Source organism: Durio zibethinus, chromosome 15, assembly GCF_047325235.1.
Source record: "Durio zibethinus cultivar Kanyao isolate XHJ-2024 chromosome 15, ASM4732523v1, whole genome shotgun sequence".
Lineage (NCBI taxonomy): Eukaryota > Viridiplantae > Streptophyta > Magnoliopsida > Malvales > Malvaceae > Durio > Durio zibethinus.
The window spans coordinates 20,678,136-20,690,569 of record NC_143176.1 but is presented as its reverse complement, the minus strand read 5'-3'; the positions used below and the strand labels follow the sequence as shown (position 1 = coordinate 20,690,569).

The window sequence follows — 12,434 nt, the reverse complement described above, 5'->3', positions numbered from 1 at the left end:
TCGGTAAGTATAAGCTAACAAAGTCTAAAGTTTATCCTTAGCTTTTGTTAATTGTCATTGCATATGACAACTTAATGGGGAACTATTTCCTCTTAAAAACAAATGGTCACTTCTGATCTTTTATTGTCATGATAATTCTAAGAATGTACACTTTTTCAATTATATTACTGTCACTTATGATCCTGCCTTTAATGACATATCTAGCAAGTTATATAACTATAAGCCTATTTTTATTGCACAAGCTAAGTATCTGATTTATATTCCATAATAAGATGATGATAGCTCTAGTTTTTAAAGTAAGTTTATGGTTGAGAATGCCTGAAAAAGTTAATGAATTGAAAATTTTTGAAGGGTAAGTACATTTTTATTTGGTGTATTACTCGTTTCAGGACATATTGAATCATAACTTAAATAAGTTATTGATTCTCCAGGGAGCAAAGATAGAACATGTTGATTTATGATATCTACAGCTTCATTGTATAGAGTAATTATTACTTTTTGCTTCAACTAGACATTATCAGAATAGCAACCTAAAAAGTTTTTATAAATGGTAATTGATATAATAGCTATTGGATCACTTGTATAAGAAACCAATTGATCTTTTGGAATTCTATTTTTTCTACTTCATAATCAGGTGTTTGGTTTAAAAACTTTATTTCATCGTTACCTTTGTCAAGAAGCCATTAAACGAACATTTTTGTGTTACTCTTTTCAATGTCTGTCATGGTCTCTCTTATTAGTCGCATGTTCATTCTTAATTGGAAAACTTTGTAATTATGCCACAGATTTGATTTGCTAATGCTAGCATCTATAATTTTATATCTTATCTCACTTTTAATGACAGGCAAAATTTGTCTAAAATCACCACCAAGGATAACTGTTTTACCTTCAAATGATTTAGCATAAGCTTCAAGGTCTATGTCTGAATTTATATCCCTTAAAAATTTATCTAATACTTCAAAGCAATGTTTATGAACCCTTGGTGCTTTATCCTAAATTATTAGTTTACTGGCTTGGACTAACCATGCTAGTTGTGTTCTCTTACTTATAGCACATATGGAATAAGCACTTACTATCAAAAGGATCTTAACCATGAATGTGTTGTTTTGCCTCCAGGTAAAAACAACGAAGCTATTCTTGAAGAAGCTACAACTAATACAATATCACATTTTGATCGAATACTTGATATTAGTGTTCATCAAAAGTATGTTTTTTCTATCCCTTTATGGCTATATACAAAAAACATATGGCCCTCATTTTTGTATACCAATTGCATAATAGCTTGGTAAACCTTTATTTGTATCTCATTTAAGTTTGCAAAAAGTCATTCATATTCTATATATAATTTATACATACAGTGGCTAAGCTCTTCTTAGAATAATCTGTCATAAAAATTTTTGTTTGAAGAATCTGAAGGCATTGGCAAATCGTACTCTGTTAAAGAGCTAAAATTTTTGTTAAAAAGGCTTTCTAAAGCAATGAGAACTTGCTCTCTAAGGTATGCTTCAAGAATTCTATAATTAGATATTCTAAAAGCTTGTTTAAGTTGGCATTCTATGTCTTCAAACAATAGTCTTCAATTTTTCTCAAACAGTTCTAAGCGGTTGCTTACCTCGCAAACATTATCATGGTAAAGGATAATTGCCTTATTGCCAAACTAGATGCCCATTCAAAAGCTTGCCTTAATGCATCATCCCATTTCATATGTGATGCCATTAATTGTTCTCAATTCTTTGAACCTTGTAGCACCATTTATGACATTTACCAATAGTCAAAACTAATATAACCCACCAGCTACTAGGTGAATAAATGTGATTCTCCCAATAGACAGACCCTTTTTCTTTCTGTCCACACTTGTGTGTTTGCATGCCATACCCATTTAGTAGGAAATTCTGCATAGGCAAGAAACTTTCAATGTGTGTATTTTTTATTAGTTTCCATCCATTCTGTAAACATTGTTCTTTGTATCACAGGCCTTCGAATAATAGTAACTAGACTATCAGTATCATCAAAAGCAACAATTTATCGTTTTGGCAAGTGGATAATTAGTTTTTGGACAAATGGTTCATGAAAATGGATTGAAAAGTCAAATAATCTCCAACAGGCTTCGTGAGCTAACAAATATCTACAAATATCTATAATTTTAATAATATTTTATTTTATTTTTTCTTAAAATATATTTATAATATGTAAAAAAAATTCACAATTATAAAGAAACTAATATGTAAATATGTGTAATAAAATGAATATATTGAACATGTAACAATTTTTCAACATGGAACAAATTTCAAAAAAAAAAAAAAAGAACATGCAACATATAATAAGAAAAAATGTTTGCTTTAAAAAAAAAAAGGTTTGGTTAAAATTTTTACATGCTTAATATATTCATTTGTTATACATATATTTACATATTAGCATATTTATAATTATAAGTTTTGTTTTTATATACAGAAAAAATGTTTGGTTGAAAAAAAAAAAAGAAAATGTTTAGTTAAAATTTTTACATGCTTAATATATTCATTTTGTTATACATATATTCACATATTGGCATATTTATAATTGTAAGTTTTGTTTTTATATGTTGCATTAAAAATACATGTTCATTTTCTTTGAAATTTGTTTCATATTGAAAAATTGTTACATGTTTAATATATTCATTTTATTATGCATATTTATATATTTGCTTATTTATAATTGTGAGTTTTGTTTTTATATATTGCACCTGAAAATCTTTTTTATATATTATTAATATATTTTATATATTTTAAGAAAAAATAATAAAAATATTATTATAAATCATTATTTTACATGAGTATTTAAGGATATTAATTTTTCAAGAATAAAATGATCTTTTAATGAGATGTTTAATGGGAGATAACTGATGGAAGGACTTTATTGTCCTATTAATTGAAAAGTTTAAGATAAAGTGTCCATTTTGCAAACTAATAGACCTTAGTGGAATTATACTTAAAATTTAAGGATCTGGATGTATTTTACCCATTAATAAAAGATTATTGAAGCTATAAATGAATATTATCTCCACACTATCTGCAACTTAAATTTTCCACAATGTGAGAAAAAAAAAGATAATTCTAAGTGATATCTTTTTATTATTGTGAATTACTTTCTTCTTAGTTACTTTCTTCTTCTATCTTGATTGAAAGCATAAAACTGTTGGAGTTTGATTGCTGTGATTAGGTACAAGTTTTTGTCTTTGTTTTGCTATGTATTAAAATTTTGATTTGATAAAAAACTAAAAATGAAGAAAAAAATTATAACAGAACCCTTAACACTGTAATTGCGACAATATTTACTATTTCTTCATTATTTGCAGCCATGAAAAGCCATTATTGATGTGATTTATCTATCTCATCTCTATAACAAAAGATAGTAGTTTCAAAGGCTACATTACCATGAGATAACAAATGCTATTTAAAACCCTATGGTGACATCAAAATTTTTTTTAAAAAAATCTCTCACTTTAAACCATAAAACTTAGAGAAAAAAAAATCTTAGATTTCATTTTAATTAATTTTAAATTATGTAATAAATATTTAAAAAATCAAACCATAACATTAGAATGAACAAGAGCTTGATAATTTAAAATACAATACGATGACACGATATGAATAAAGGACATGGAGATAACACAGTTTAAAATTTTAAAAAAATCAATAAATAAGTTTAATAAAATCAAAAAATTATATTTTATATTTTTGTGTTGACATAAATTGTGACACACGATTTTCATATAAAATACAGTACGAATATAGTATTTTACACGACATGATAACACGAATTGTTAGGTCTTTAATAACATAATTCTAAAGCAATTAACAGCCAAAACACAACAAACAATTTCAACCAACAATAAAAAACCACAATCATAAAAATAACAAGCTCAGTTTTTAGTAACTTAGACAAAAACCCAAATCTAAACCCAAAAACACAAAAACCAGCAAGCTGATCAAAATCACGTCAGATACAACAATAAAATCATTTATAAAAAACCAATAATAAACACCAAACATGAAATAAAAATGAGTGGTTTTTTTTTTTTTTGAATTTTCAGAGTTAGGAAAATTAGATGCCTGTTTTAAAGTTTCTAAAGTTAAGGGCCAGCTAAAAAAAAAAAGTGAGAAGCTTTTGGTGATAGAATAAGGTTTTTCTAGTAGTGGTGGTAATACCAATCTTTAGGTATAAATCAAAGACTTTGTGAAAGTTTCTAAAAAATCTAAACTAGATAAAGGATTAGGGAGTAACAAGGATTCAAAAAAGCATTCTCTTTTCAGGATTGGTCATCAACGAACGGCAACAAGCAATTGATGGTTGACAATCGACATAGTGGAGGGTTATTGATTTTTGGGTTTTTGAAATTTTCGATGGTGTAATTTTTGGATTTTAGAGTAAGGTTAGAGTATTTGCAATTTATAGGAAGACATAGAGAATGAAAAAAAAAAAAAGAGAAAGAAAGATTATGCAAATTGCATTATTTCGGGAAAAATAGAAGGAAAAAAAAAACAAAAAGGATCTAGAAGCCCATCCAAATTCTAAGCCATTGGATTTTTTTGTTTTCGGTTAAAGCCCAAAGAATAAATTTGGTGTAATTTTTTTAAAATTATTTTTATTTTATTTTAGCAATAATAATAAAATTAAAAGGTTTATAAGATATTTAATTTTAATATGACAATTTGATACTTATTAATAATAAAAATAAAAGATATTTTTTCTAGTTAAAAAATATTTTTGACATTATATTTTAAATAATGGTTTTATTTGAAAATTATATTATTATTAAAAAGTTTAAACTACACCATTTAGGAAAAAATTAAAAAAAAAAAAAAGCAAAAATGATTTGAAAGATCACCCTAAATTTTAAGTCATTGAACCTTTGATACTTATTAATTATAAAAATAAAATATTTTTTATTTGAAATTTGATACCTTGAAATGATGGTTTTATTTGACAATTACATTATTATTAATAAGAAAATTTGATATATTTTGAAAATCATCAATAAAAATATACATTAAATTATACAATAAGGTCACATTTGGTGTATAGAATGATTAATAAGATGGGATGATAGTAATCCTATATTATGTTTGATTTATATCTAACAAAAGAGATAGGGTTACAAGTAATATTAATTATCCTATTAGTATAAAATGAATCAATCCTCCAAAAGTAGAGAGAATTATTTTTAATCAATGAAATTTAATTTACATGTCCTATTATACTCTTAAAAATTATATCAATAATTTAAATTGTATAAACTTTTAGGAAGGATAATTTTGACCAATAAACAAATTATCCTATCTTAATTCTTGCATATATCAAATACAAAATAAGTTGATATTATTTAATCTAATTATATTTATAATATCATCTTATCATGTCCTATTATTATCTTATGTACCAAACATATTATAAATTATAAATATTTTAAATATATAAAAATTAAACTTGCTTGTATTATGTAATTAATAATAATTAATTTTAACTTTCAAATGAGCAATAATTAATTCTTACAATTAATTAAATATAATTATGAGTATTAATATGTATTAAACATAAAAATAAATATTATTGAAATCAATAACTATTATTTAATATAATTTAATTTAAAATTATTTTAAAATATTAATTAAATCAATTAATATTGAAAAAAATTGAATATGAACATATAATGATGGCAACAAGTAGGGCCACGTGAGTTTTTGCTTACCCTAACTTCGTAAAGCATATACCTTACTCCGACCTAATTCAATATTAAAATATTTTAATATTATTTTTTAATATCCAACCCAATCAACATATGTATAAAATCGTAATAGACTTGACCTGATTTGAAATTTATTTAATCATTTTAATTTAATATAATATTTATAAAATATTATTTTTTAAATATAAATTGTATTTTAATTATACATAAATATAATATTTTTATTAAGTTAATATCTTAAATTAAAATATTAAATAATAATTTTATTAATATAATATATATAAATATAAAATAAATAAATAAATAAAATATTATATATATCAAGTCGGGCTAGAACAGGTTTACCTAAAATCTGACATCGACTTTTTTTATAAAAAAAATCCAACTCAACCTAACCCAAGATCCAATTAAAAAAATATCGACACTATAGGTTTGGTTAGGTCAAAACCCGACGGGTTCGAGCCTATTTGCCATCCTTAGGAGCATATCACCTATAATTATTATATTAAAGTTAATCAATCATAATTTAAATTAGTTGTAGTCTATCAAAATTTTATATGAAATGTACACTTATAAGTGGTGAATTTTTATATAATTTTTAAATTTGATTAAAAAATTATAAAATTATAATAAAAAAATTAGAAATGAAATGCTCCCGATAATATGCAACAATATTCTAATAAAATTTTAAAGTTGTCAAATAAAACTAGGGACAAAACAAAGGATAATCACAACCAAAAGACTATTGGCTTATCTATAATATAAATTTTATAAAGATTGGTGGAAATGGAGGATATCAACTTGCCACATTTTTTTTAATTGGTTTTTTTTTTTTGTTTTTGTTTACTTTTTAATTGCTTTTCTATTTTTGATATTTTAATTTATAGTATAAATTTTGTAAAGATTAGTGGAAATGGAAGATGTCCACTTGGCACCTTTTTTTTTTTAGTTGGGTTTTTTTTTTAACTTTCTAATTGTTTTTTTACTTTAATTTATTTATTACCCATTTATTATTTATTTATTTGGTTTTAACTTTAAATTTTTTAATTAAATATATTTTGTAAAAAAAATCAATAAAAGTAATAACAAAACAATCCATATCATTTAAGTTTTATTTCAATCCAATCCAATGGGTTCACCTTTTAAAATTTCAAGATTTGATTGAGATTTTTTTTTTCAAAACTTAAGGTCAGATTAAAAGTGGATTTAAGATGTTACACACTAATATGAGAATATAATATATATATATATATATATATTCTATTATCCATCCATCTATTTATAATATTAAAGTTGTAAATTTTAGAATAAATAAAAGGTATCCACGTAGCATCTCATTATTTCTCCAAAAATCTACTTCTACTAAGCATCTCTCTTTTTTCTTTTTTTTTTTAAGTGGTTTTTTTTATTGTTTTTGACTTTTTTATTTTTTGACTTTTAAAAAAAAATTTCTTTATTTTTTACTACTTATCTTTTTTATCTTTTTTTTTTATGTTTTAACTTTAATTTTTTTATTAGATATATTTTGTTAAAAAAAAATGAAAGTAATGACAAACAATTTATATCAAATGAGTTTTTTTTCACCCTAATAATTACACTTTTTTTTTTTAAAATTTCAAGATTTGATTGAGATTTTCTTTCTTTTCTAAAATTGGTGTCAGACCAAAAGTGAATTTAGAATATTTCAACCCCTTTGGGAATTATATATCAATATATTTTTATTATTTATCCATCCATTTATAACATTAAAGTTGCAGATTTGAAGAAAATAGATGACATGGCATATGGTTCCTCATCATTCCTTAAAGAAATTACTTATTTATTTATATTTTTATTCTTTTTTTTAACTTTTTTATTTGTTTTTTTAATTTTATTTTATATTAGATAAATTTTGTAAAAAAGTCAATAAAGGTAGCGATAATAAAACAATCAATATTTGATTGATTTTAATTCTTATCAATCCAACATTTGTGCATTTAAAAAAAAATAAAATCAAGATCGGATCGAATCGAATTAAATATATTTTTTTTAAATGAGATTAGAATGAAGATGGATTTAAGGTTTTCCATCCTATCTCAGATGTCCATGTGGAACGTCCCTTTTTTTAATTTTTTTTGTTTTGTAAAGTTTTTTATGTTTTGGCTTTTCTTTTTTTTTTTTTGATTTTTTATTAGAAAAATTTTGTAATAAAAAAGTCAATTGAGATAGATGATAAAATAATTCATATTTAATGTGTTTCAATTTACCCTGATCCTATTAGTGAAATTTTTTTTTTAATTTGGGATCATTGGTCAGAGTTTTTTTTTCTTAAAATAGATCTTGGATAAAAAAAAAGTTTTGAATGTTATGTCTCAGTCTTAAATATATAAAATATAAATTTTATTATTTATTTAATTTATATTTATATAATGTATTTTATTAAAAAAATTATTTAATACCTTGACATCATGTTTGGTATACAATATATGGTAAGATATAATAAGATGATATTATAAGTAGAATTAAATTAAATAATATCATTGTTTGATGTGTGCAATGATTAATATATGATAATTTATTTATTAGTTAAAATTATCTTTTTATACAATTTCAATTATTGATATAATTTTTAAGAGTATAATAAGATATATAAATTCAATCATATGAATTAAAAATAAGCTTTTTCACTTTTGAAAGATTGAATTATCATATACCAAAAACATAATAATCTTTCTTATAATCTTATTATTTTCTTCAAATACAAACCAAATATAATGAATTATCATTTTATTTTGTCAATTATCCTACACATCAAAGATAACACAATTGAATAAATTCACGTGTCAACTTATTTGACTTTTTTTTATCATTTTTTTATTTTTAAAAATTATTTTATTAGATAAATTTTATAAAAAAAAGAGTCATTAGATGTAAAAATGACAAAACAACCTACAACGTTTGGGTTTTGATTTATCACAATCTAATTTATATCACTATCTTTTTAAAAATAAAAATCGAGTTAAATTTTATCTTTTTAAATAATTTTGGTCTTGAGATCGAATTTGAAACATTTTATTCTGTCTCTATTGGGATATATAATATATTTTGTTATTTACTTAATTTATATTTAATAGATTATATTAATAAAGATATTATTTAATATTTTAATTTAATAAAAATTATATTTATATATAATTAAGTTATAATTTATATTAAAAACTAAATACACTTATATTTATTTATATTTATCATTAATTAAAAATTTAACATAAAAATTTTAATTTTTTCATATTCAAAATATAATTCTACAACTAAGCTTGGGTTTAACTCTATTCATTTTTAATTTTTAGTAAATATAGTAATTTCAAACATGATATAATGATACAATAAAAAAATAATACAAATAAAAAATATAAAAATATCATGATTTAAAATTTTAACAAAAATTATAAATAAATTTAACAAAATTAAAAATATATATATTTCATTTTTTTTATATAAATTATGAAATATAATTTTCATATAAAATATAATATAAATATATAAATATTTTATATTTTATATAATACAAATACGGTACAATTTTTTGCCCTAGCCAACAAAAATGTATTGTCTCGTGGAGTAACAGACTTCAATGTGACTCCTTTTGTCTTTCCAAACTCGTTAAAAACATAAGAAGTTGAGCGAGTGATGGTGTTAGGCTGTTAGCGTGGCGGCGGGCAAAGAAAGGGTGAAAGAAAAATGGGAAGAAGGGACAAGAAACAAAGGCACCAACAAAGAACCAGTCATAGGGGAGCCTCTTATTACACTGCCCAGCATGATGATGATTATGAAGATGAAACCTACGCTTTTCAACAACCATCCCAAGATTCTGAAGAACAAGAAGAAGAAATAGAAGAAGAAGAACCAGAACATGAGGAAGAAGAAACTGACCCAAACCCATCAACGGAAATCCCATCAAAATTCCTTCTTTACCAACAATCTGTGCAGGTGATAGTCACCACCAAAATTTGATTTTCTTTTGCTCTGTTTTGTTGCTGAGATAATTTTAAGAAATGGGTAAATAAGAAAAGTTTTGATTTTGTGTTGTTGGCTTAATTCAGAAAAGCCATAGTTAAATGCTTTATCAGCTTCTTGATTAAAAGTTTTTTTTCTTGCTTTAGAGTGGCTGATTAAAGGTGTTAGGTAACGGAAAGATTGGTTCTTTCTTTTTTGTATGTTAATTATATAATATATTTTATAATGAAGCAATGGTGTTTCGAGTGCAGTCACCAAAAGGAGATATAAGCTATTTGCAAAAGTTCTTTTTGATGTATGTGGGTGGAAGGTTGCCTCTGCATCTCCAAGAAGATTTCTGTGGCACTGCGCTTCTTAGGTATGTTTCCGTCTTGTTAGCAACATTTTCATAGCTAATGATCATCTCATTCATATATCTTAATCACTTGAATGCTGCAAATTAAGAAAATAGATTAAGAGACATACGAAGAAGTTGAGGCTGCTAATGAATTCTTCATCCGTGTCAACCCAAGCTTTGCCATTGGAATATCGGTTTTGGTTTGATTTTGTACTTGTTGCTTGCTTCATGTCTTATTGAATTTAAGCTTATAGAGTTGGAGTTTCATCAAAAACCTATGTTATTAAATATGACAGAGAAAGAGGTCTCGCTCTATATGCTTTATGTTCAGATGTAAGGCAAAGGCAATATTGATTCCTGAAGCACCTGTGGTTCTTCTGTTCTTTAGTTCTGATAGTTTTTTAGTAATTAAAATGTTACTTTCTCCTTTATTCTGTCTGATAAGTTGCAATGTATGGATGACGCAGTTTGGTTAAAGAATAAATGGAAGCTTTGCTTGTGGATATTTTTGATAATGCATCAGGTTATTTGTACAATGTCCAAACTGGTATTGTCCACTCTGTTAACTTCTTTTATAATTAGCAATTCACATTGGCAACTGTAAAGTTAGCTTATCGATCTTGCCTAATTTTATGTTTGTGAGGCAATATGTGTTTCAGAATCTAATGTGGCGGTGGTTTTTTTTATTTTTTCTTCTTAAGGCAAAATGTTTGGTTGTTTGCAATGCAGAATAGTTGAAAATACCAGCACTGAGAATTTACTCTGTTGTTTGGCAGTACGGAATGGCTCCGAAGTGATCCAAGGCGGACAGCTGTAGGATTGGATCTGGACCTTGAGGCATTACAATGGTGCCTGGAGAACAACATCAATAAAGTTGGAGCTGACTTGTATTCAAGAATATCCCTCTTTCATGGGAATGTCTTGAATCCTCACAAAGCAAAATTAGTCAGCTTCAAGCCCCAAGAGCTGATAAGGAACATTCAATTAGAGGAAAGTGATGATAATTCGAAGATTTCTGCAATAGAACCTAACATGCATGAGGGCTCTGCTGCTTCGTCTAATGAAGAGTCCATTAAGGCAGATTCTAAAATACCTGCAAGAGACATTATATGTGCTTTTAATTACAGTTGTTGTTGTCTCCATAGACGTGTCGAACTGGTTTTGTATTTCAAGCATGTTCTTGAAGCATTGTCTAAAAAGGGTGGTATATTTGTGATGGATTTATATGGTGGTACATCATCGGAGCAGTCCTTAAGACTTCAAAGGAGGTTTCCCAATTTTACGGTATAATCTTTCTGCCCATACGATCATGTTAATGCACAGTACTGTTTAAGGATTTCACAGAAAAAAATAGCATATATCTTGTCTATCTTTCCATGGCATATTCAGGTTTAGAGGATTTAACTTCTATCAGGCATAACAAAAATACTGTATTACTTCTATTTCTAGTTTAATTTCATTGGTGCAGAAGTGTGGCTCATCAATAAGCTGCAAGTTAAAGGTTTTAACTTTTAAATGAAGTAGAAAGATCTGTGTTTCCCTTTTGATGCCTTGAATAGTTCATAATATTGAACTCAATGTGTGCAGTATACTTGGGAGCAAGCTGAATTCGACATCATTGGGCGCAAAACAAGGATTAGTCTCCATTTTCATCTTCAGAAACAGAGGAAAAAACTCCAGCATGCATTTTCATATAGTTGGAGACTGTAAGTTATGTTAATTTCCCGTTATATTTTCTTGATTAAAAATGGCGCGTTGATGTCTGGGTTTCCTGGCTGCTTTAATAACTTCTCGTGAATGCGAAAACATGGTGGCTTACTTGTCCAGGTGGTCATTGCCGGAGATTAAAGACTGCTTAGAAGAGGCTGGATTTCGATCTGTCCATTTTTGGCTTCGAAAGATGCCAGATACCACTGAAAGCAGAAGTACAGAGGGATTCGGCATTGGGCGAGATGTGAAGTATGAAGAGGTCAAAAGTTTCCAACAAGAAGATGCTTGGAATGCATATATTGTCGCTGTAACGAAGTAGGACTCGAATTCTATCTTTTTCTACTTACTAAATCTTCAAGCTGCTCTGCTTCGAGTAGGAGAGAACAGTGTTTGACACTATGACTCCTGTTTCCATGGGTGTAAACTGGCATTTTGTTTGATGATTAAGCTTACAATTTTTTTTTTCATACAAAAAGTTTTGTTAGATGAGATTTAGTGATTCGTGTATTTATTATCAATTAATTTCATATATTTTATGTTATATTTTATATAAAAATTATATATCACCATTAATGTAAATATAAAAATATAATTTTTTTTTATTTTGGTAAATTTTAAACTTCGTGGGACATGAATTAGAAATTTTAGCTTTCCAGTCAACGTGAT

The 12,434-nt window shown here is 25.7% G+C and overlaps 1 protein-coding gene across 2 annotated transcripts; it reads left to right on the top strand.

Annotated features, from left to right (window-relative positions):
* The first annotated feature begins 9,297 nt into the window (after window positions 1-9,297).
* On the top strand, window positions 9,298-12,299 carry LOC111301280 (S-adenosyl-L-methionine-dependent methyltransferases superfamily protein). Of its 2 annotated transcripts, none has more exons than XM_022896840.2 (5): window positions 9,298-9,694; window positions 9,973-10,079; window positions 10,835-11,342; window positions 11,646-11,764; window positions 11,886-12,299. In XM_022896840.2, the coding sequence occupies exons 1-5, from the start codon at window positions 9,446-9,448 to the stop codon at window positions 12,085-12,087; spliced, it is 1,185 nt and encodes a 394-aa protein (XP_022752575.1). In that variant the 5' UTR covers window positions 9,298-9,445; the 3' UTR covers window positions 12,088-12,299. The 2 variants fall into 2 exon arrangements, with proteins under 2 accessions (XP_022752575.1, XP_022752576.1); XM_022896841.2 differs by having other exon boundaries at window positions 9,557-9,694; window positions 9,953-10,079.
* The last annotated feature ends 135 nt before the right edge of the window (window positions 12,300-12,434 follow it).